This window comes from Oncorhynchus gorbuscha, linkage group LG22, assembly GCF_021184085.1.
Source record: "Oncorhynchus gorbuscha isolate QuinsamMale2020 ecotype Even-year linkage group LG22, OgorEven_v1.0, whole genome shotgun sequence".
Taxonomy (NCBI): domain Eukaryota; kingdom Metazoa; phylum Chordata; class Actinopteri; order Salmoniformes; family Salmonidae; genus Oncorhynchus; species Oncorhynchus gorbuscha.
In genome coordinates, this window is record NC_060194.1 from 25067176 (window position 1) to 25092808 (window position 25633).

General features: G+C 50.6%; 1 protein-coding gene across 1 annotated transcript in view; it reads left to right on the forward strand.

Moving 5' to 3' along the window:
* Window positions 1-25633, forward strand: part of LOC124010018 (histone-lysine N-methyltransferase 2C-like) — a 139952-nt gene that overhangs the window by 89173 nt on the left and 25146 nt on the right. The window contains 24 exon segments of the mRNA XM_046322321.1: window positions 8052-8158; window positions 8273-8347; window positions 8740-8952; window positions 9499-9621; window positions 10067-10192; window positions 10414-10544; window positions 12234-12447; window positions 12592-12684; window positions 12944-12991; window positions 13962-14090; window positions 14274-14306; window positions 14504-14620; window positions 14865-15015; window positions 16444-16691; window positions 16850-16923; window positions 17342-17575; window positions 17832-19232; window positions 19234-19809; window positions 20051-20361; window positions 20512-22121; window positions 22291-22469; window positions 22583-22646; window positions 22860-23092; window positions 23386-25263. Of these exon segments, the coding sequence (XP_046178277.1) occupies window positions 8052-8158; window positions 8273-8347; window positions 8740-8952; window positions 9499-9621; window positions 10067-10192; window positions 10414-10544; window positions 12234-12447; window positions 12592-12684; window positions 12944-12991; window positions 13962-14090; window positions 14274-14306; window positions 14504-14620; window positions 14865-15015; window positions 16444-16691; window positions 16850-16923; window positions 17342-17575; window positions 17832-19232; window positions 19234-19809; window positions 20051-20361; window positions 20512-22121; window positions 22291-22469; window positions 22583-22646; window positions 22860-23092; window positions 23386-25263 (8368 nt within the window).

Consider the following 25633-nt stretch of genomic DNA (forward strand, 5'->3'; position numbering starts at 1 on the left):
ATGGAACGCTTAACCCCTGCTCCTCCTGCTTCTTTATGGTACCCTTAACCCCTTCTCCTCCTGCCCCTTTATGGTACCCTTAACCCCCTTCTCCTCCTGCCCCTTTATGGTACCCTTAACCCCAACCCCTTCTCCTCCTGCCCCTTTATGGTACCCTTAACCCCCTGCTCCTCCTGCTTCTTTATGGTACCCTTAACCCCTTCTCCTCCTGCCCCTTTATAGTACCCTTAACCCCCTTCTCCTCCCCCTTCTCCTCCTGCCCCTTTATGGTACCCTTAACCCCAACCCCCTTCCTCCCCTGCCCCTTTATGGTACCCTTAAGTTCCCCCTTCTCCTCCTGCCCCTTTATGGAACCCTTAACCCCTTCTCCTCCTGCCCCTTCATGGTACCCTTAACCCCCTTCTCCTCCTGCCCCTTTATGGTATCCTTAACCCCCTTCTCCTCCTGCCTCTTTATTGTACCCTTAACCCCCTTCTCCTCCTGCCGCTTTATGGTACCCTTAACCCCCTGCTCCTCCTGCTTCTTTAAGGTACCCTTAACCCCCTTCTCCTCCTGCCCCTTTATGGTACCCCTAACCCCAACCCCCTTCCTCCCTGCCCCTTTATGGTTCCCTTTACCTCCTTCTCCTCCTGCCCCTTTATGGTTCCCTTAACCCCCTTCTCCTCCTGCCCCTTTATGGTTCCCTTAACCCCCTTCTCCTCCTGCCCCTTTATAGTACCCTTAACCCCCTGCTCCTCCTGCCCCTTTATGATACCCTTAACCCCAACCCCTTCCTCCCCTGCCCCTTTATGGTACCCTTAACCCCCTTCCTCCTCTGCCCCTTTATGGTACCCTTAAACCCCAACCCCTTCCGCTCCTGCCCCTTTATGGTACCTTAACCCCCTTCTCCTCCTGCCCCTTTATGGTATCCTTAACCCCCTTCTCCTCCTGCCCCTTTATGGTACCCTTAACCCCCTTCTCCTGCCCCTTTATGGTACCCTTAACCCCCTTCTCCTCCTGCCCCTTTATGGTACCCTTAACCCCTGCCCCTTTATGGAACCCTTAACCCCCTTCTCCTCCTGCCCCTTCATGGTACCCTTAACCCCTTCTCCTCCTGCCCCTTCATGGTATCCTTAACCCCCTTCTCCTCTTGCCCCTTTATGGTACCCTTAACCTCCTGCTTCTTTATGGTACCCTTAACCCCCTTCTCCTCCTGCCCCTTTATGGTATCCTTAACCCCCTTAACCCCCTCCCCTGCCCCTTTATGGTTCCCTTAAACCCCTTTATGGTTCCCTTAACCCCAACCCCCTTCCTCCTCCTGCCCCTTTATGGTTCCCTTAACCCCTTTCTCCTCCTGCCCCTTTATGGTACCCTTAACCCGCTTCCTCCTCCTAACCCCTTTATGGTACCCTTAACCCCAACCCCCTTCCACCCCTGCCCCTTTATGGAACCCTTAACCCCCTTCTCCTCCTGCCCCTTTATGGTACCCTTAAACCCCTTCTCCTCCTGCCCCTTTTTGGTACCCTTAACCCCCTTCTCCTCCTGCCCCTTTATGGTACCCTTAACCCCCTTCTCCTCCTGCTTCTTTATGGTACCCTTAACCCCACCCCACTTCCTCCCCTGCCCCTTTATGGTACCCTTAACCCCAACCCCTTCCGCCCCTCCTCCTGCCCCTTTATGCCCCTGCCCCTTTATGGTACCCTTAACCCCCTTCCTTCCTCCCCCCTACTCCTCCTGCCCCTTTATGGTACCCTTAACCCCAACCCCCTTCCTCCATGCCCCTTTATGGAACCCTTAACCCCCTTCTCCTCCTGCCCCTTTATGGTACCCTTAACCCCCTTCTCCTCCTGCCCCTTTATGGTACCCTTAACCCCAACCCCCTTCCACCCCTGCCCCTTTATGGAACCCTTAACCCCCTTCTCCTCCTGCCCCTTCATGGTACCCTTAACCCCTTCTCCTCCTGCCCCTTCATGGTATCCTTAACCCCCTTCTCCTCCTGCCCCTTTATGGTACCCTTAACCTCCTGCTTCTTTATGGTACCCTTAACCCCCTTCTCCCCTGCCCCTTTATGGTTCCCTTTACCTCCTTCTCCTCCTGCCCCTTTATGGTTCCCTTAACCCCTTTCTCCTCCTGCCCCTTTATAGTACCCTTAACCTGCTTCTCCTCCTACCCCTTTATGGTACCCTTAACCCCAACCCCCTTCCACCCCTGCCCCTTTATGGAACCCTTAACCCCCTTCTCCTCCTGCCCCTTTATGGTACCCTTAAACCCCTTCTCCTCCTGCCCCTTTTTGGTACCCTTAACCCCCTTCTCCTCCTGCCCCTTTATGGTACCCTTAACCCCCTTCTCCTCCTGCTTCTTTATGGTACCCTTAACCCCACCCCACTTCCTCCCCTGCCCCTTTATGGTACCCTTAACCCCAACCCCCTTCCGCCCCTGCCCCTTTATGGTACCCTTAACCCCCTACTCCTCCTGCCCCTTTATGGTACCCTTAACCCCAACCCCCTTCCCCCATGCCCCTTTATGGAACCCTTAACCCCCTTCTCCTCCTGCCCCTTTATGGTACCCTTAAACCCCTTCTCCTCCTGCCCCTTTTTGGTACCCTTAACCCCCTTCTCCTCCTGCCCCTTTATGGTACCCTTAACCCCCTTCTCCTCCTGCTTCTTTATGGTACCCTTAACCCCACCCCACTTCCTCCCCTGCCCCTTTATGGTACCCTTAGCCCCAACCCCCTTCCGCCCCTGCCACCTTTATGGTACCCTTAACCCCCTACTCCTCCTGCCCCTTTATGGTTCCCTTAACCCCAACCCCCTTCCTCTCCTTCCCCTTTATGGTACCCTTAACCCCCTTCTCCTCCTGCCCCTTTATGGTACCCTTAAACCCCTGCTCCTCCTGCTTCTTTATGGTACCCTTAACCCCCTTCTCCTCCTGCTTCTTTACGGTACCCTTAACCTCAACCCCCTTCCTCCCCTGCCCCTTTATGGTACCTTAACCCCCTTCTCCTCCTGCCCCTTTATGGTTCCCTTAACTCCAAACCCCTTCCTCCCCTGCCCCTTCATGTTACCCTTAACCCCCTTCTCCTCCTGCCCCTTTATGGTATCCTTAACCCCCTTCCTCTCCTGCCCCTTTATGGTACCCTTAACCCCCTTCTCCTCCTGCCCCTTTATGGTACCCTTAACCCCAACCCCTTCTCCTCATGCCCCTTTATGGTACCCTTAACCCCTTTACCCCTTCCTGCCCCTTTAACCCTTAACCCCCTTCTGCCCCTTTATGGTACCCTTAACTCCAACCCCTTTTAACCCCCTCCTGCCGCTTTATGGTAACCCTTAACCCCAACCCCCTTCCTCCCCTGCCCCTTTATGGTACCCTTAACCCCCTTCTCCTCCTGCTTCTTTATGGTACCCTTAACCCCTTCTCCCCCCTTCCTCCCCTGCCCCTTTATGGTACCCTTAACCCCCTTCTCCTCCTGCCCCTTTATGGTAACCTTAACCCCAACCCCCTTCCTCCCCTGCCCCTTTATGGTTCCCTTAACCCCAACCCCAACCCCCCTTCCTCCCCTGCCCCTTTATGGTACCCTTAACCCCCTTCTCCTGCCCCTTTATGGTACCCTTAACCCCCTTCTCCTCCTGCTTCTTTATGGTACCCTTAACCCCACCCCACTTCCTCCCCTGCCCCTTTATGGTACCCTTAACCCCCTACTCCTCCTGCCCCTTTATGGTTCCCTTAACCCCAACCCCCTTCCTCTCCTTCCCCTTTATGGTACCCTTAACCCCCTTCTCCTCCTGCCCCTTTATGGTACCCTTAAACCCCTGCTCCTCCTGCTTCTTTATGGTACCCTTAACCCCCTTCTCCTCCTGCTTCTTTATGGTACCCTTAACCTCAACCCCTTCCTCCCCTGCCCCTTTATGGTACCTTAACCCCTTCTCCTCCTGCCCCTTTATGGTTCCCTTAACTCCAACCCCCCTTCCTCCCCTGCTTCCCTTCATGTTACCCTTAACCCCCCTTCTCCTCCTGCCCCTTTATGGTATCCTTAACCCCATTCCTTTCCTGCCCCTTTATGGTACCCTTAACCCCCTTCTCCTCCTGCCCCTTTATGGTACCCTTAACCCCAACCCCTTCTCCTCATGCCACTTTATGGTACCCTTAACCCCAACCCCTTCCTTAACTTGCCCCTTTATGGTACCCTTAACTCCAACCCCCTTTTCCTCCTGCCGCTTTATGGTACCCTTAGCCCCAACCCCCTTCCGCCCCTGCCCCTTTATGGTACCCTTAACCCCCTTCTCCTCCTGCTTCTTTATGGTACCCTTAATCCCAACCCCTTCCTCCCCTGCCCATTTATGGTACCCTTAACCCCCTTCTCCTCCTGCCCCTTTATGGTAACCTTAACTTCCTCCCCCCCTTTATGGTTCCCTTCCCAACCCCCTTCGTCCCCTGCCCCTTTATGGTTCCCCTTAACTCCAACCCCTTTTCCTCCTGCCCCAACCCCAACCCCTTCCTGCCCCTTTATGGTACCCTTAACCCCTTCTCCTCCTGCTTCTTTATGGTACCCTTAACCCCCCCCTTCCTCCTGCCCCTTTATGGTACCCTTAACCCCCTTCTCCTCCTGCTTCTTTATGGTACCCTTAACCCCACCCCACTTCCTCCCCTGCCCCTTTATGGTACCCTTAACCCCCTACTCCTCCTGCCCCTTTATGGTTCCCTTAACCCCAACCCCCTTCCCTCCCCTGCCCCTTTATGGTACCCTTAACCCCCTTCTCCTCCTACCCCTTTATGGTACCCTTAAACCCCTGCTCCTCCTGCTTCTTTATGGTACCCTTAACCCCCTTCTCCTCCTGCTTTTTTATGGTACCCTTAACCCCACCCCACTTCCTCCCCTGCCCCTTTATGGTACCCTTAACCCCAACCCCCTTCCTCCCCTGCCCCTTTATGGTACCCTTAACCCCCTACTCCTCCTGCCCCTTTATGGTTCCCTTAACCCCAACCCCTTCCTCTCCTTCCCCTTTATGGTACCCTTAACCCCCTTCTCCTCCTGCCCCTTTATGGTTCCCTTAACCCCCTTCTCCTCCTGCCCCTTTATGGTACCCTTAACCCCCTTCTCCTCCTACCCCTTTATGGTACCCTTAAACCCCTGCTCCTCCTGCTTCTTTATGGTACCCTTAACCCCCTTCTCCTCCTGCTTCTTTACGGTACCCTTAACCTCAACCCCCTTCCTCCCCTGCCCCTTTATGGTACCTTAACCCCCTTCTCCTCCTGCCCCTTTATGGTTCCCTTAACCCCAAACCCCTTCCTCCCCTGCCCCTTCATGTTACCCTTAACCCCCTTCTCCTCCTGCCCCTTTATGGTATCCTTAACCCCCTTCCTTTCCTGCCCCTTTATGGTACCCTTAACCCCCTTCTCCTCCTGCCCCTTTATGGTACCCTAACCCCAACCCCTTCTCCTCATGCCACTTTATGGTACCCTTAACCCCAACCCCTTCCTTAACTTGCCCCTTTATGGTACCCTTAACTCCAACCCCCTTTTCCTCCTGCCGCTTTATGGTACCCTTAGCCCCAACCCCTTCCGCCCCTGCCCCTTTATGGTACCCTTAAACCTAATAACCCCCTTCCTCCCCTGCCCCCCTTAACCCCTTCTCCTCCCCCCTTCCTCCCCTGCCCCTTTATGGTTCCCTTAACCCCAACCCCAACCCCCTTCGTCCCCTGCACCTTTATGGTACCCTTAACCCCTCTCCTCCTGCTTCTTTATGGTACCCTTAACCCCACCCCCCTTCCTCCCCTGCCCCTTTATGGTACCCTTAACTCCCTTCTCCTCCTGCCCCTTTATGGTTCCCTTAACCCCAACCCCCTTCTCCCCTGCCCCTTTATGGTACCCTTAACCCCCTCCTCCTGCCCCTTTGTGGTACCCTTAACCCCAACCCCTTCCTCCCCCTGCCTCTTTATTGTACCCTTAACCCCCTTCTCCTCCTGCCCCTTTATGGTTCCCTTAACCCCAACCCCTTCCTCCCCTGCCCCTTTATGGTACCCTTAACCCCCTTCTCCTCCTACCCCTTTATGGTACCCTTAAACCCCTGCTCCTCCTGCTTCTTTATGGTACCCTTAACCCCCCCTTCTCCTCCTGCTTCTTTATGGTACCCTTGACCCCACCCCTTCCTCCCCTGCCCCTTTATGGTACCTTAACCCCCTTCTCCTCCTGCTTCTTTACGGTACCCTTAACCTCAACCCCTTCCTCCCCTGCCCCTTTATGGTACCTTAACCCCCTTCTCCTCCTGCCCTTTATGGTTCCCTTAACCCCAACCCCTTCCTTCCCTGCCCCTTCATGTTACCCTTAACCCCCTTCTCCTCCTGCCCCTTCATGGTACCCTTAACCCCCTTCTCCTCCTGCCCCTTTATGGTACCCTTAACCCCCTTCTCCTCCTGCCCCTTTATGGTACCCTTAACCCCCTTCTCCTCTATCCCCTTTATGGTACCCTTAACCCCAACCCCTTCTCCTCATGCCCCTTTATGGTACCCTTAACCCCAACCCCTTCTCCTCCTGCCACTTTATGGTACCCTTAACCCCAACCCCTTCCTTACCTTTTCCCTTTATGGTACCCTTAACTCCAACCCCTTTTCCTCCTGCCGCTTTATGGTACCCTTAACTCCAACCCCTTCTCCTCCTGCCCCTTTATGGTTCCCTTAACCCCAACCCCTTCTTACCTTGCCCTTTTATGGTACCCTTAATATCAACCCCTTCTCCTCCTGCCCCTTTATGGTACCATTAACCCCAACCCCTTCTCCTCCTGCCCCTTTATGGTTCCCTTAACCCCAAACCCCTTCCTCCCCTGCCCCTTTATGGTACCCTTAACCCCCTTCTACTCCTGCCCCTTCATGGTATCCTTAACCCCCTTCTCCTCCTGCCCCTTTATGGTATCCTTAACCCCCTTCTCCTCCTGCCCCTTTATGGTACCCTTAACCCCCTTCTCCTCCTGACCCTTTATGGTACCCTTAACCCCCTTCCTTACCTTGCCCCTTTATGGTACCCTTAACCCCAACCCCCTTTTCCTCCTGCCGCGTTATGGTACCCTTAACTCCAACCTCCTTCTCCTCCTGCCCCTTTATGGTTCCCTTAACCCCCTTCTCCTCCTGTCCCTTTATGGTTCACTTAACCCCCTTCTCATCTTGCCACTATATAGTACCCTTAACCCCAACCCCTTCTTACCTTGCCCCTTTATGGTACCCTTAATATCAACCCCCTTCTCCTCCTGCCCCTTTATGGTACCATTAACCCCAACCCCCTTCTACTCCTGCCCCTTTATGGTACCCTTAACCCCCTTCTCCTCCTGCTTCTTTATGGTACCCTTAACCCCACCCCCTTCCTCCCCTGCCCCTTTATGGTACCCTTAACCCCTTCTCCTCCTGCCCCTTTATGGTTCCCTTAACCCCTTCTCCTCCTGCCCCTTTATGGTTCCCTTAACCTCCTCTTCCTGCCCCTTTATGGTTCCCTTAACCCCCTTCTCCTCCTGCCCCTTTATGGTTGCCTAACCCCAACCCCCTTCCACCCCTGCCCCTTTATGGTAACCTTAACCCCCTTCTCTTCCTGCCCCTTTATGGTACCCTTAACCCCAACCCCTTCCTCCCCTGCCTCTTTATGGTACCTTAACCCCCTTTCTCCTCCTGCCCCTTTATGGTACCCTTAACCCCAACCCCTTCCTCCCCTGCCCCTTTATGGTACCTTAACCCCCTTCTCCTCCTGCCCCTTCATGGTACCCTTAATCCCTTCTCCTCCTGCCCCTTTATGGTACCCTTAACCCCAACCCCCTTCTCCTCCTGCCACTTTATAGTACCCTTAAACCCCTTCTCCTCCTGCCATTTTATAGTACCCTTAAACCCCTTCTCCTCCTGCCACTTTATGGTACCATTAACCCCCTTCTCCTCCTGCCCCTTTATGGTACCCTTAACCCCCTTCTCCTGCCCCTTTATGGTACCATTAACCCCAACCCCCTTCTCCTCCTGCCCCTTTATGGTACCCTTAACCCCAACCCCGTTGTCCCTCTGTCGTAACCCCAACCTCTTCTCCCTCTTCTTCCTCTCCCATAGATGGATCCATGGTTCCTGCCAGGGTCTCCATTCGGAAGAGGATGTGGAGAAAGCAGCAGACAGCAGCTTTGACTGCACCATGTGCCGTGTCCACAAGACCTCCAAGGGTAAGGACTTCTAGCTACAGTATAGCCTTCTGAAACCTTGCTACACTATCTGAGCCTTGCAGGCTGCAGCCAATTAATCATTGGCTTTTGTGTCCCTCTTCACTGCATCAACAGCACTAGTGTCCAAGGCCAGAGACTCCATTGAGCCGGCAGCTATGACGCAAGTTGTCACAAAGGCTAAAGAAATGGGTAAGAAGAACATACTGCCTTTTGTGTTTCTAGATATTTCTTCTAGATATTTCTTGTCGATTGAGAGAAATCTTCATCTCAGAGTGGCTTTTTAACTCTTCAACTTAAAGGAAAACTCCACCCAAAAACTATCTTTTGGTATTTGTTTTATTAGTGCATGGTTGACATAGACCCAACATATTTTGCTTGTCAGCAATCAAGATCTGTAACTTTCAATATACTGAAATCATCCCTGTATGATGCAAACACAGCATCATATGATGCAAAGGTTACATATCTTGAAAACAACTTTCAATCAACTTGGATAATCCAGTACATTCATTCATTCCAGTTCATCTAGGGCCATCATACATTACCATAACCGTGTGTGTGTGTGTGCTTGTGCCTTTCAGACTTGGCGAGGACGTACACTCAGGACGGTGTGTGTCTGACGGAGTCGGGCCGGTGTCAGCTCCAGAGCCTGTCAGCCCCTGCGTCGCGGCGTAGGAAACCCAAGCCCAAGCTGAAGCTGAAGATCATCAACCAGAATAGTGTGGCAGTGCTGCAGGCCCCCCTGGACCTGCTGTCAGAACACTCCCGGGACGAGGACATGGAGGACCACAGAGGTGCCTGACTTTATATATTTTTTTTCACAATAGTTTAATGGATCTTACCCCCAGCTCAGTATACAGCAAAAACAAAACAATAAATAAGGCCCCTTTTACAAAACATATGCAGTTTAGGCATTGTCATTGATTGTCTTGAGAATGTAACCAGAGGGGCCTGACTTTAAATACAACAAGCTTGTCAGAAAACACTATGGACCAGTTTCCTGTACACACATTAACACTAGTCCTGGATTAAGAAGCACCTTTCCTCTGAAATGGCAGTAGTCCTTCACATTCTCAAATTCACATGACTCTTGACAGCAGACGAATAGGTGGTGGGTTAGAGTTGGGGGTGCACTTAATTATAAGGTAAATTCCCCAAATGGAAAATTCCAGAAGTTCAATTAGGTTAATCTCTTGAAGATGACTGGAGTTGAAATTGAATTGACCCTGGGTGCTGTTGCTTGGGGGCAGGGGGGGGGTCTGTTGGTCCAGTCTGCAGACTGCTGGGTACTTCCCCTTGTCTGTCTGCTCATCACCTCTCACTCATTCACTCACTCGCAGAGACGGACCTCTCTCTGGACTGCGAGGGGAAGTCTGACTCGAGCCCGGAGCGAGAACCAGCAGAAGACAAGTCCAAGGGGGCCGACGACAGCAAGAAGAGGAAGAGGAAGCCGTACCGGCCGGGTAGGGCACCTGATTGGAGGAGACAGCTCCTCTGGAGCGTGAAATGGTGCTGTACGTGCCGCACAGCTAGCCAAGCTCAGGGATGACAAGACAAGGCCTTGGAAGCAAAGAAAGAAAGAGGGCTCATTCCGGGGGTTATAAATGGTGTTTTCTGTAGTCTGGATTAAAGATGTTTTCTTATCTAGTGAAAAGCATTGATCCGTGCTTTATTAAACCACCAAGAAGAAGACCCACGTGTTCGTTTTCCTCCCAACACCAATTTCCAAATTGAACCGAGATCAGTAGCATTCTAATAAAAGTTCCCTATGACAATTTGGATATTTGACTTGCTAAGAACCAGCAATCTTATCTCCCCCAATTTGTTTATAAGCTTTTCACTGAACAGTTGGAGAGTATGGAGTGATTGTTAGTTGTGTTGGTTCATTGTTGAACATCTTTTTCTCAGGCATCGGTGGCTTCATGGTGCGCCAGCGGAGCCGTCCAGGTCAGGGCCCAGGCAAGGCCAAACGATCCCTGAGCAGGAAGGATTCCTCTGGCTCTGTTTCTGAACCCCCCACAGGGAAGGAGGAGGGTCAGTTTTCACACAACTCATCTACCCAAGTCCAATGCATCTTCAACTGCTTTTGCCTGAGTATCCTATTTCTACCTCTGTTGTACAAATATAAAAATGACTCCTGTTTTAATCATTGGTGCTCGTGATTTTTGTTTTCTTGTAGAATACATAAACCTAATAAACAGATTCTATATTTTTAAGGACAAGATTCTGATCCAAATGTTCTGCCCCTACTGCAGGCTGGGGAGAGGTGCTGCCTGACACCCCTTTGGAACAGACTCCCCCTGGGCTGGAGGCCCCAGAGAAGATTAAGAAACGCTATAGGAAGAAGAAAACCAAGCTAGAGGAGGCCTTTCCCACCTACCTGCAGGTCAGTCCCACATCTACATTATGACTCCGACATTTGTCTCAGGGTTTATGTGATTTGGAAGATGTCTTGTTGTTTTTACAACTGATGGGAATATGTGCAGCCATGATTTCCTTTCATAATTATAACGTTACAATCAGGCAACACAGCAATTTGGTAGGCAAAGTGTTTGGAGTAGAGGCTGTCTTGCTGCAAAAAACATCTTAGGATCCTCCATATGCAGATAAATAATTGTCTGAATAAGCTGCCAATCCAAATGTCAACCATTTTCTGTATTTAAAAATCGAGGCAACCATTCATAGATGCAGTAGCACCCTGACAGCCTGGAACGTCATGTTGCATTTACATAAAAAGTAGTTATCTCACCCAATGGGAGACCTGAGAATACAGATAATACTCGGCATACTGCCTGGCAGCAACTTAAAGATGGAAAATTGGAGACGGCAGCCCCATCTTTGTGCTTTCTTAAAGTAGGAGAGAATGCCTACAGGCGTTACCCTGAGTGGGTAGCTTTACATCCTCTACTACTCTTCCTCTCCAAATGACCTCGGTTTGGGTTGGGAATCGATGCATTACGTTTACATAAATGTTTTGTTATTTAGCAGTCTTATTCCAAGCGACTTACAATTAGTGCATTTGTCTTAAGATAGCTAGGTGAGACAACATATCACAAACGTATCAAGAACATTTTCCCTCATGTATTCATCGACAAAGTCAGTGCTAGTAGGAAAGGTTAGTGCCATTTGTTGGGTAGGGAAGGCGGTTGGGGAGGGAAGGCGGTTGGGGAGGGAAGGCGGTTGGGGAGGGAAGGCGGTTGGGGAGGGAAGGCGGTTGGGGAGGGAAGGCGGTTGGGGGCGCCGTGAGGGCCCCAACCCTCGCCGTCTCTCTCTCTCGCTCTCTCTCTCTATCTCTCTCTATCTCTCTCTCTCTCTCTCTCTCTCTCTCTCTCTCTCTCTCTATATCTCTCTCTCTCTCTATCTCTCTCTCTCTATATATATATCTCTCTCTATCTCTCTCTCTCTATATATATATATATATCTCTCTCTATATCTCTCTCTCTATTTATCTCTCTCTATATCTCTCTATTTATCTCTCTCCCTCCCTTCCTCCCTCGTCTCAAACCCTGAGCTCTATGTCAACTTGTGTTGGCCCGAAACAGATGAGATGTGAGGAGGTGCATTAAGCCATGGGCATCTGTCACTGCTGGTCTGTACTCCACAGCAGGAGGGCCAGGCCCAGAGACCAAGTAAAACCTAAAGGGCCCCGACACCCAAAACAGAGGAGGAGCACATTGGATTAATGATTTAAATGGTTAACTAGGCTTTTAATGTCCCAGCACAGTGGTTTGTCTCAGCAGTCATGTGTCCATCCGCTGGAGAGATAAGACATTGCTGATGGGGAGATAGCTACGTAGATCCATCTACACTGGTAGAGAGAGAGATTCCACTGACACGACTATTGGCAAAAGCAGCGGAAGTGTTTGCCTCAATGCGTCTCCTTGTCAACTTTGTTCTGCATAGCATATAAAAAAAGAAGAAATACAAACAGGATTTGGATCATGTTTCTGTGCCTCTTGATAAAAGGTGGGTGCCTCTTGATGCCTCTTGATAAAAGGTGGGAGATATCAAAGGTTGTCAGTTATCTTGAAGTATGGTGTGTCTATGGAGAATTGACCCATGCTTTGTTGTCTAGGAGGCGTTCTTCGGTAAGGACCTGCTGGATAAGAGCAAGCAGAGCAGGCAACAGGCGGTGGAGTCTGGCCTAATGGAGGAGGGCCAAGCAAGGGCCGGAGCCGGGCCCCAGAGGGACAGGAAGCAACCCACCACCAGCTTCCTGGACCCCTCCTCGTACCCCCTCCTCAGTGTGACCTCGGGCACGTCCAGACCCACCAGACCACCAGGACCTCGTATGTACTACACAGATACACATAGAGACACAGACACACACACACACACACACACACACATGCTCGCACGCTCACACACACACGCACTCTTTTCCATTGATCCATGCTGTGGTTCCTGACTGTCTGTCTAATTCTCATCCACAGAGCCCTCTGAAGAACCTCTAGTGGATCTGTCGGATGTTCTCAATACGGATGCAGATCTCCTGGGAATGCTGGGGAAACAGACAGGTGACTCTGGTATGTCACTGATCTCTGAGGCTGTCATCGTGGGAGGAGTTTACTGCTAGCCTGAGATGTCTTGCTGTCTGTCTTTTCAAAATGTCACTTTCTCTTGTCACATACTTTTCATAATTATTTTGGACATCTTGTGGTTTGTTTGATCTTTATTTGACGTTGTTTCAGGTGTGTTTTGTGCGTTTTTGTTTGGTTTCAGTTTGGTTTCCTTGCTCTGTCTCCACTCTGTTTTATTCACTCATCTTGGGTTCTGTTTCTGTAGGTCTTGATTTTTTCCATTTCCAGGTTGACACCTCACCTCCTCCTTTTGGTAAGGGCTCCATGGCATTAGTAGCAATAGTACATTCGCATTCATTTACCGTTTCTGTGGCAAGCTTTTTAATTAGGCTGACTTCATCGCTCGATTCTAGGAAGTTGGGACGTGTGTGTGTGAGTGTATGTGTCCGCACATTGGGGTGTGAGAGTGCTTCTTTGGGCTCATCTTTACATGCATGCTCTCATGTCAACAATAGCCTCTCACATATAAAAGGTGTCCCCATCCTTTGTTTGGTTTTTGGTTCCGTTTGTGACATTCAAGGCAAACTGACTTTAGAAACGTGAGAGTGATTCAGATTCTCACTGAAACAATCGGTCAAGGACTGGCTCTCTATTCAAACTCAGAAAATGAACAATTTAGAGGCAAACGATTTGGAGAGAATGAGAGGCCTTGGTGAGTGGCCTTCAATATAGTGATGACACCGAAGGTCTCAGTCTCTCTCGTCCCTGCTCTGTGATTGGTGGAGAATGGCTTAGCAACTCCACTGATGCCAATATGCTTCCTTTGTTCTTTCTCAGTAAATACTTAAGATTCCCTCAGTATTTATTGGATTAAATCAAAAGCATTGGTAGCTCAGTTTGCAGCAGTCGTCCTGATGTTGATTGATAGATGGATGGATGGTTGTAATGTGTTTTGAGAGGGATAGCCTTCATGAGTAATCCTGCTAAGCTAGCACCGTTATCATCTTCATTTAATTTCCACACAATGCAGATATTCCCCTTATTTTATTCAAATGAGATTCAAAGTTTATCAGCTGGACAAAGTTCTAATTCAAATTGCTGAAGGATACATGTTTTAATCTACATTATATGGAGAATAAACACAGAATCGCAGATTGGTTGCAGTATTCTTTGAAGTCCATCTACCTTGCATTGTTGTTAGTGTGTATCTTTGCTAACACGTGTGTTATTCAATGTGTGTTTTGTATGTGTCTGTGTGTGTACATATGTGTGTGTTTCCTCAGCTGGTCTGGACATTGGACCCCTGACAGACAGCTCCCCAGCGCAGTCTCAGTCCGGCCGGAGGCCACTCCGTACGCTCCCAGATGAACATCTGGACGGGATCCTCAGTCCAGAGCTGGAGATGGCTGACGGTCTGGAGATGGCTGACGGTCTGGAGATGGCTGACGGTCAGTAAGGGGCCTGGTGGTCAACACCAGGTCTTGTGCTGACATCTGTTTTTCAGAACCCACATAGACACTTCACTTCTTGGTATAGCTCTAATCCCTGAGTATCCATTTACTGAGGTAAATAATCTATTTTTCTTCTGGTTTTAGAATCGATTCTCAGCAAACTCTACAAAATACCAGGTTGGTTATTAGTAACCACTATTTTTGTAATCACTCTGTCCGTTCCTCTCCTTCAGAGAACCAGGGTTAAACATAACCGAACGTTAGTATTATAATAATAATAATAATATATGCCATTTAGCAGACGCTTTTATCCAAAGCGACTTACCTGTCTCTATCCGTTTTAACTGTGTTGTCTCTGTTGGTGCCCCCCATAGAGCTGGAGGGGAAGGACGTGGAGGACCTGTTCACTGCCGTCCTGAGCCCCAGCCATCCACCACAGCTGCCTCACCCCCACGGCCCACCTGGAGCCAGCCTGACACACCCACATGCTGGTATGATACCTATATTGATCCTGTAGCAGTTACTGGCAGTCTTTCGCTTTTATCTGAATATTTTATCAGACCTATGTGACCAGCTGGGTCTTCAGGGTACCACAAAACAGCCCACTGAGATAAAGCCTAGGCATTAGCTCTGGGAGCCAATGCAAGTATTCAGGTCTCAGGTGAGGTTGCTTGTCACGTGAGCATGGTTTGCCCAAAGTAATGCAAAGATATAATAATTTGTTTTTCCATACAGGGAATGCCATGTTTCCACGGATGCCAATGATAAACGGGCTGATGGGACCTAACCAACGATTCCCTCTGAATCCGACCCATTCCGGAGCAGAATCATGTATCCCAGATAACTTCTCCCCCCTCCACCGCATGCCTTTCACTGACAATCCAAGGTACTAACTGCAAAACTTACCTTGACCTGGAAAGCACTCTCTCTATCCACATAATGATCTGACAAACAAACTGTAATGAATGCAATGTCATACATGCCGGATTAGTATTTGAAGGTATCTGCCTAACATTTACATTTGAGTCATTTAGCAGACGCTCTTATCCAGAGCAACTTACAGTTAGTGCATTCATCTTAAGATAGATAGGTGGGACAACCACATATCTCAGTCATAGTAAGTACACAGTATGTAGCATAACTACACGATTCAAACACCTCAAATTGCAAGCATTGCTAGTGACTCAGTTACTGGAGGAAGCGTGTGCTCTAGCAAACAATGAAAATGATAACTACATGTTTTTTTGTACAGTACCAGTCAAAAGTGTGGACACCCCTACTCATTCAAGGGTTTTTCATTATTTCGACTATTTTTTACATTGTAGAATAATAGTGAAGACATCAAAACCATGAAATAACACATATACAAAAAAGTGTTCAACAAATCAAAAATAGATGTTATATTCTTCACCCATTGCCCTGATGACAGCTACTGTATGCACACTCTTGGCATTCCTTCACTCTGCGGTCCAACTCATCACAAACCATCCCAATTGGGTTGAGGTCGGGTGATTGTAGAGGCCAGGTCATCTGATGCAGCACTCCATCATTATCCTTATTGGTCAAATAGCCCCCACACACATCCTGGAGGTGTGTTTTGGGTCATTGTCCTGTTGAAAAACAGATGATAGTCCCAACAAGAACCAACCTGATGGGATGGCATATCGCTGCAGAATGCTGTGGTAGCCATGCTGGTTAAGTGTGCCTTGAATTCTAAATAAATCACAGACCGTTTCAGTTCCTCCATGCTTTACGTTGGGAACCACACATGCAGAGACTATCCGTTCATCCACACCGCGTCTCACAAAGACACGCTGGATGGAATCAAAAATCGCAAATTTGGGCTCATCAGACCAAAGGACAGATTTCCATTGCTAATGTCCATTGCTCGTGTTTCTTAGCCCAAGCAAGTCTCTTCTTCTTATTGGAGTCCTTTAGTAGTGGTTTCTTTGCAGCAATCGACCATGAAGGCCTGATTCATACAGTCTCCTCTGAACAGTTGATGTTGAGATGTGTCTGTTACTTGAACTCTGTGAAGCATTTATTTGGGGTTTCAAAGTTCTTGACATTTTCCACATTGACTGACCTTCATGTCTTAGTTATTATGGACTGTCGTTTCTCTTTGCTTATATATTTAGTGGAACACTGTTTTGGTTACTTACATGATTCCATATGTACTATTTAATAGTTGTGATTTCTTCACTATTATTCTACAATGTAGAATAAAGAAAAACCCTTGAATGATTTGGTGTGTCCAAACTTTTGACTGGTCCTGTATATTTCTCAAATTTGTATGCTTGTGTCCTTCCTATAGGGACAGGAAGTTTAATCAGATGGCCAGAGAGGCAGTGGGTTCGTGGCAGGGGGCTCCTGGCCCTGTCCACAGTGGACCAGGCCCCACCCCTCTTCCTGGTGCTGAGGGGGGCGAGGCGGAGGCCATGTCCAATGCCCAGAGGAGCACACTGAAGTGGGAGAAGGAGGAGACTCTGGGGGAACTAGCCACTGTGGCCCCTGTCCTCTACACCAATGTCAACTTCCCCAGCCTCAAGGATGAGTTCCCAGGTGTGTGTGTCACAGTCACATCTTTGTGCATATCCAGCCATTACCATGACTTAATTTACAATTGAAGATGGTATGAGAATTGAAGGTGATATCAGATGTCCTTCTTGAGCTGCAAGCATGTTGTTGGTCTAATATTTAAAAGAATATTGTCACTTTAGACTGGTCTACAAGAGTCAAACAGATTGCAAAGCTGTGGAGGAAAGCAAGTTCGCAAGACAGGGCCCCGTATGTGGTAAGATGCCTTTAATTCTGCTTAGATTACATTGTCCCCAGTAGACATCCATTGGAAATGTGAGAATCCCAAATAATTTAGTCTGATCTGGTATTTTTTTATGAGTCAGACTAAAAGTATTAAATCATTTTTTGAAAAAGCCAGTGCTATTTCAAATCCAGCAGTTCACAGATGACCCTATTAACAGAAGAACCACAGTTCTCAGCGTTAACCTCACACAGAACCTGTAATTACGTTCAGGAGAAGTCATTTTATCTGGCAGAAGCCATGTTTTAAGGACATGCACTTGATAAAAAAAATCTACTGAATAAAACAAACTAGTAATAGTCTCCTAAGGTTTCCATGGCACCAACTGAAATGATTTATTCTGTTTGTGTCTGCGCGCGTGTGTGTGTCTGCGACTGATTTTGCTCTGCAGCAAAAAGCGAGGGACAACAGGGCTGCTCTGCGCATCAACAAGGTTCAGATGTCCAACGAGAGTCTGAAGAGGCAGCAGTCGCAGCAGCTGCCGCTGTCCCAGCTGCCCCCGGCCTCACTGCAGCCTCCCGACGAGGTGTTTGACCCCAACATACCGCTAGACACAGACTTGCTCTTTAAGGACCCTTTGAAACCCAAAGAGTCAGAGCATGAGCAAGAGTGGAAGTTTAGACAGGTAAGGTTGTATTCAGAGAGGTGAGGTAATAGTGTGTGCAGGCAGGTTAGTATGCTAGTGTGTGTGAGAAGCAACCAGTTCAGATGCAGTTTAGGAAGTCTTCTCCCCCTTCCAAAAAAAAACAAACACAGTAGTTAAATAGTCTCCTTGTTGGTCTTTTGGGATTTAGGGTGCTAAGCAAACATGCATTGCTTGTTCAGGTTACTATTTGAAAGACTAAAACATGTTTTGCCCTTTCATCCTGTTCCTACAACAGCAAATGAGACAGAAAAGCAGGCAGCAAGCCAAGATCGAAGCTACCCAGAAGCTGGAGCAGGTGAAGAATGAGCAGCTGCAGCAGCAGCAACAGCAGTCAGGCAGCCAGTCGGAGGGAGACGGTAACAACAGCGGCAACCAGAGTCCTTCCTCCCAGCACGGCAGCAACGGCAGCATGTCCCCCATGCAGCACAGCACCGGGGGGAAAGAGGGCTTCCTCCAACGTCAACTCCCAGTGACGCCCACCTCGGGGCCCCCTGAAGATGTGTTCCTGCGGCCCCCTCCTCCCCCTCCTTCAGGGGGGTCCTCTCAGCCCCAGTCGCCCCAGGTGTTCTCCCCTGGCTCATCCAGCTCCAGACCCTCCTCTCCCTGGGACCCCTATGCCAAGATGGTAGGGACCCCCAGACCTCCAACTCTGGGGCCCAGCGCGTGTCGCAGGATGTCCATGGAGTCTGGCAAGTCTCCCACCTCTTTGATGGAGCAACAGGACAGAGGGAGGCTCACGTCTCCGGCTCATGAGGCTTTCGGCTCCCCCACGTCTATGAGTAGGGAGATGGATCCCTATGCCAAGCCCCCTGACACCCCCAGGCCTGTTTCTGGGGACATTGACCCCTTCCTAAAGCCTATGTGCCCACCCAGAGTCAACCAGGGTCCCCAGGGAAGGCCCCTGATAGGCTCTCCAGTGCGTGGAGACCCTTACTCTAGACCCATGATCCGCCAAGAGGCCTACCAACGGATGGCTCAAAACAGGATGATCCTGTCAGACCCTTACTCCAGACCTCTGTTAGCTCCCATCCCGGGGAGCAACGAGCAGGGCTCAGTCACTCAGTCTTTGTTCAAGACCCCCATGCCTCCACCCCAGGCCCAGGACCCCTTCAACAGACCAATGCCTCATCCCCCAGACCGGTTCTCTCAGCAGGGAGACCCCTACGCTCAGGCCCCTCTGACCCCTCGACCTCATGATAGCTTCACCAGTCCACCGAGGATGGCCCAGCACCATACCCAGGGCAACCCCTTCCCCCAGCCCGGCCCAATGGCACAGTTACCCAACCGAAACCCTTACGCCCATGCTCCCTCTACTCCAAGGCCCGACCACTTCACATATGACCCCTTTGCCCAATCCCCAGGACCCTCATCAGACCCCTATGCTCAGATGCCAGGTACCCCTAGACCTATGAATGACCTTATCAGCCAACTTCCTGGAAACAGACCATTCTTTGAGTCTGGCTATGCTCGACCTCCAGGCACTCCTCGTCCAAACGACAACTACAGTCAATCCTCTGACCCTTATTCCCAGCAGCCCAACACCCCCTCGCCCTGGTATGAACCATTTTCACCACCCTCACCCACACCCCCAGCCCCCCGGTCAGAGGATGTCCCCCGGGCACTCCATGGATCCCTACACACAGCAACCTGGTACCCCTCGGCCCCCCAGGTTCTCAAAGTCCCCAGGCAACCAGAGACTAGCCCCCATGGATCCCTACGCTAGTCAACCTGGAACACCCAGGCCTTTGAGTGGTGACATGTTCTCCCAGACCCCCAGGCCTATGCTGAATGACCCGTACGCCCAGACTTCAAGCACCCCGCAGCCAGGGATGGGGTCTGACAGGCTGAGTAGACTGCAGGGGCAGAGGCCTGGTCCCATGGGGAACCAGGATCCCTTCTCCCCTCCTCAAAACGTTAGGCTCCAAGATGCTCCCTTTCCACACCCTGGGTCGCAGACACCAAAGCATCACGGTGGGATAGCCGATGAGGGATTTTCTCCATCGCCGTCCAGACGGCCCAACCAGACGCCTATCCATGATCCTTACGAGCAGGCGCCCATGACCCCACGTCCACAGCCAGCAGACAGACCAGATATGAAGGAGCAGCAAGGCCAGGACCCTGGAGGACAGCTGCAAAACCCCTCCCAGATGCCTGGAACCCCCTCTGAGGTTCAGAGTGTTTCTCTGGCCGACAGTGAGGAGAGACTCAAACAGGTAGGACTGACGCTATTTAAACTGCTCTTATCTTCATTTAAAGTATTATCTTCCAGATAAATTTCACCCGTTTCAGTATTCACTTAAATTAACATTTGTAACCCTTGCAAGCTTGAAGCCACAGTGATTAATAGCTAATACATTTCTATCACTTTTTTTTCAATCAAATATTCAGTAGAGTTCTGGCATGAAACATGAATTATCTAGTTGGAGGTCTGACAGTTCGTGTTGTTTTATTTAGCGTCAACGCATCCGAGAGCTGATCCTGAAGCAGCAGCAGCAGAGGAGTGCCATCCGCCAGGAGAACGCTGGTATCATGGCCCCTGGTCCTGGGACACCTCGGCCCTGGCCGCACGAGGGACACGGACAACAGGGCGAGATGTTCAGCCGGCCCCCTCCACCTTACCCTGGGCCGGGCCCCATGAGCGGACCAATGAGGTTCCCTGGATCTGGACTCTTCCCAGGGGATCAGCGAGGCCCTTTCCCTAATGAGGGTCAGTTCCCCATAGGACAATACTCGGGTGATCCTAATATCAGACATCAGGGGCCAAGGTTTGTAACTGATATTACTGTCCTTACAGACTTAATAAATAAGACCTTATTTTTTGTATGAAAAAACAGAGTCATTCTAGATTGAATGTTTCGGAGGTAACTCGGCACTGGAATATGTGTTGAAATGTATTTTTTCTTTCGATTGCTCAGGTTTGCATTTCCACCTGGTGGACCGGGACCTCATGGTAGCCAGGAGTTCTTCCCCAGAGGCCCTCACCCCATGCAGGACATCCATCCGGGGATGAGACGCTCCATGTCTGTAGATATGGCCAAGTCCATGGGGGGCAACCCTATGGGGCTCCCCCAGCATTTCCCTCCTAGTGGTGTGCCAATGCAACAGCACAACATTATGGGCCAGCCTTTCATCGAGCTGAGACACAGAGCCCCTGACAGCAGGCTTCGTCTCCCTTTCGGGTCCTCCGGCATGCAAGGGAACAACATGGATCCCGACCTCCAGCCCCAGAGGCCTCCTGGTTTCATGGGAGGGCTTGAATTCCGGTTGCCTCCAAACCAAGGCCCCAGGATGATGATGGAGTCAATGGGGGACCAGCAGATGAGCCAAGGCCAGCTGTCCTCTAACATTGAGAACCTCCACCAGCATCAGCAGGCCCAGATGCAAGGGGGAGCCATGCTAAGGCAAGCCCAGCTAATGAGGTCCATGAGCCAGCCTGCTTCGAACGAGACCCAGGGTATGTCAGCTTCCATGATGATACCTGGGCCTTCTGCTGGGAAGAGTGATGGTCAGGGAGGAGTCTCCATGACTAACAACAATGACGGAGTGGACGACAAACTGGACACAGACGAATCGGCCGTCAAAGACCTGGAAGATGTTGAGGTGAAAGACCTAGTCGATGCCGATCTGGACAACCTAAATCTGGATCCGGAAGAAGACGGCAAAGACCTAGACCTAGAGACCAATGACCTGCACCTGGACGACTTCCTGACGTCGGGGAAGTTCGACATCATTGCGTACACGGACCCCGACCTGGACGACGTCAAGAAGGACTTGTTCAATGAAGAACTGGACCTTAATGACCCCATGGAAGACCACAGCGACGCCTGTGACTTCCAGAAGGCCTTGTCTGAGAAGAGGAGTTCTAGCTGTGGCGGTGCTGCATCTTCCTTCTCCAATTTGACGTCTGGAATGGGGAAGTCAGAGGGAATGGCCAAGAAGACAGCTGATGTGAAACAGGAAGTGAACTGCCGCCAGAGCTCCGCCTCCTCCCTGCCTTTCGAGTATAAGATCAAAATGGAGGACAAAGACAACCTGTCTCAGACGTCCAATGAGAGGACAGAGCAACAAGCAGACGGAAACACTAACAAGCAATCAGGAGTGCTCTCTGCCTCCACGCCAGTACTCTCTAGCTTACTAATCAAGCAGCAACCAGAGGACTCCACCTGTGACAATCAAGGCAGTGGTAACTCTATGACACAGCCAAACCAAGACACTCAGAAGAACTCTGGACTTAGTATGGGATCTCAAACCATGGATCCAACTAACAGGGGAGAAGAAGAAGGAGAAGCATCCATGTCTACCTTTGAGATGGACCAGAGTGGGTTGACCCCGGCTCAGCAGGCCCTGTTGGCCCAGACATTGGGCCAGGCGGGGCCAGGGGGGCACAGACCCCTGCTGCTGGAGGAGCAGCCCCTCCTCCTACAGGACCTGCTGGACCAGGAGAGGCAGGAGCAGCAGCAGCAGAGGCAGATGCAGGCCATGATCAGACAACGCTCCTCTAGTGACTCTTTTTTTCCCAACATTGGTAACTAGACATTTTTTGTTTAGGTTAAATGCTTTATGCCAGTTCAAACGAGTTATTCATTTTCACATCGATATGAGTCGTAAACAGTATAAATGTCAGTGATATGCATAGAGGAATTTGTGTCTTATGTAATGGGCAAGTTGCTGACCACACTTTTTTTTGTCTGCAGATTTTGACGCCATCACTGACCCTATAATGAAAGCAAAGATGGTCGCTCTGAAAGGCATCAACAAAGTCATGGTTCAAAACAACATGGGGATGACACCAATTGTTATAAACAGGTTTCAACCTGGTCCTGCGGCACCATGTCCTGAAAGCACCCCTGTTCCTCCACAGGCCGTTGGACAGGTAACTGAAACACTTTACCAAGTCAGCTCTCTTAAGTCGTCTTTCATACACAAAGCATACTAGGAAAACACAAATTATAACATCAATTTATTGTTTGTTTATTTCAAAACCAGGATGGAAAGCTGACACCCTCAGTGACAAGGCCCAATCCTCCCAATTTTGGACCAGGTTTTGTCAGTAAGTTCACCTCTGTTAACATTCACAATCGTCAGTAAATGTATCCTTTTGATTTATGAGCCATAGTTCAATAATGGTTTAAATCTGTAAAAAGAAAATCTGACTCCCCCTCAGATTTTCTTGGCTCTACCAGGCTTAGCCCAAAATGCTTTTGTAATAAATATTGTTAATGTACATAAGTACTATGAAAACTCACTCTGTCGCTTCCCTCAGACAATGCTCAGAGGACTCAGTACGAGGAGTGGCTCCAGGAGACCCAGCAGCTGCTCCAAATGCAGCAGAAGTTTCTGGAGGAGAAGATCGGCGCCCACAGAAAGTCCAAGAAGGCCCTGTGTGCCAAGCAGAGGACGGCCAAGAAGGCTGGAAGGGAGTTCCCTGAGGAGGACGCAGAGCAACTCAAACACTTGACGGAGCAGCAGGGTGTAGTGCAGAAACAGCTGGAGCAGGTACGTAAATGTCACTTTCTTCATCAGTACTATACCACTGTCTTACCATAACACTAGGCTATGCCCTCAATTCAACCCTCAAACTGCCCTTGCTTGGAACTAAGTTTTGAGACCAGACCAAAATGTTGACTTTTATTCCTTCAGTTGACCAAACATCCTTTCAAAGCTCCTTGTAATTGTCATAATTATGTATGGAATTATGTCAATACACATGTTGAATTGTTATTGTCTGTCTTGCCAGCTGTTTGTCCATGTTCTTATGTAATATATATTTTTGGTTCTTGTCCTTTCAGATCCGGAAGCAGCAGAAAGAGCATGCTGACCTGATCGAGGAGTATGGTGTGAAGCAGCAGCAGGGTGGCAGTGGCATGCCTCCCACTGTGATGCCAGCAGCAGTGCCAGGAATGCCACCAATACAAGGCGGCCCTGCTGGTATTGTACCAAGTGGGCCTCCAATGAACCACCCATCTATGAACCATATGGTGCAGCAGATGCCAATCCATCCAGGCCAGCCAAACGCCCCCCCAAAACGAATGCCCTTGCCCAACGCACCAGCAGGCTGGCATCCTGGAGCTCCCATGCCCATGGGCGGACCCAATATGCCCCCTCAGGTTCCCATGGGAAACCCAGCTCAGCAGCCTCAACTGCCCATGGGCAACCTCCCACAGCAGCCCCCACAGATTCCCCAGCAGATTCCTCCCCAAATGCCCCAGCAGATTCCTCCCCAAATGCCCCAGCAGATTCCTCCCCAAATGACCCAGCAGATGCCTCCCCAAATGCCCCAGCAGATGCCTCCCCAAATGCCCCAGGAGATGCCTCCCCAAATGCCCCAGCAGATGCCCATGGAAAACCAGCCTCAGCCTCAACCCGGAGGGGTCAAACCCCCACAGGGCTCCGGTTTGAAGTTTGACGACAACAACCCGTTTAGTGAGGGCTTCCAGGAGAGAGAGCGTCGGGAGAGGCTGAGAGAGCAGCAGGAGAGGCAGAGGGTCCAACTAATGCAGGAAGTAGAACGTCAGCATGCCCTAAAACAACGCATGGAGATGGAACAGCAAGGCATGCTGGGGCCTGACGGGGGAAACATGGTGCCTCTCTCTCAGATGCCGTTCTTCAATGCTGAGCTGCCCCAGGACTTCATGCAGCAGTTAGGACCGATGTTCCCTCTGCAGCAGCCCATGCAGCCAGGGATGGGCTCTCCTCCCGGGGCTTTCATACAAGGTGGAGACCGGAGGGCCATAATGGGTAATGGGATGATTCCTCAGGACATGGGACCTGGTTTTGGGCCTGATAACATGGTACTACAGGGTAACTTCGCCCAGGGTCCACACAGACCCCGGAGGTTCAGCGGACCAGGCGTGATGCCACAGATGCCCGGGGAAGGCCCTCCATTTGGGATCGGCAACTCCACCACGCCCCTGCCTTCCAACTTCCCCGGCTCGGGTCAGTCTCTGATCCAGCTCTACTCCAACATCATCCCGGATGAGAATGGCAAGAAGAAAAGAAACAGGAAGAAGAAGAAAGACAATGACGATGCAGATTCTGTGAAAACGCCGTCCACGCCGCGCTCTGACCTGACTGCCCCTCTGACACCCTGCCGGTCAGACACATCCTCCACACCCACCAGGAACAACACCCACCTTTTCGGGGACCAAGACCTTTCCAGGTCCCCCTTACTTGGCTCCTCCACCTCTACCCCCAGCCATAGCCACTCAGAGCTGGAGAGGCAGCTCTCTGGAGGGCTGGGTGGAGGGCTGGGTGGTGTTGGGCAGCCTGTAGGGATGGGTAGCCTCCCATCAGACATCTCCCTAGCCAGGGCCCAAGCTCTGGAGCAGGAGCGCATCCTCAGCAACATTAAGCTGGAGCAGACTGAGAGCACTGAGTGCCACGGACCCAGAGATGGCACCTCCTCGCACATGGGCTCAGGGATGGGCACGGTGAAGGAGGAGGGTGGAGCTGCAGTACAGAGCCCCTCCCACGGCGGGGGAGCAAAAGGGGAATCTGGGAGTAACAACGAGCTCCTCAAACACCTGTTGAAGAACAGGCAGACGCCTCTTAATGGACCAGGGCTTCCCCACCAACGGTCAGACAAGAGCCTGAGGTCTGAGGAAGAGGAGGCGGATGCAGACTGCAAGGCTCTGCTGCTAAGGCAGAGCTCCATGGACAGCAACGGGGTGAGTCTGGTAGATGAGGCACGGCAGTGGAGGTGGTGAAGGCTCATTGTAACAGTTGGGATGGAATAAATGGAACGATCCAGTTCCATTAATTACAATAAGTCTATCCTCAGATTTCTCCCTCCACCAGCCTCCATTGAGTCACAGTGACCGCTAGCTTGCTATGTAGGTAGATGAGCAGCCAGTGTGAGTCACAGCCAAGCCAAGTAGGCTCTGAGTCTGGTTCAGTGAATCAGTCCAATGGGTTGCTGCCTGTGACAAACTGCTGTGAGTCATAGTAGGAGGCAGTAGTTTAGGCTGAGTCGTGATCCATGAAATGGTCTCTCAGATCTTCTCCTGCTAAAAAATAATGGTGGTGTTGGTGGAAATA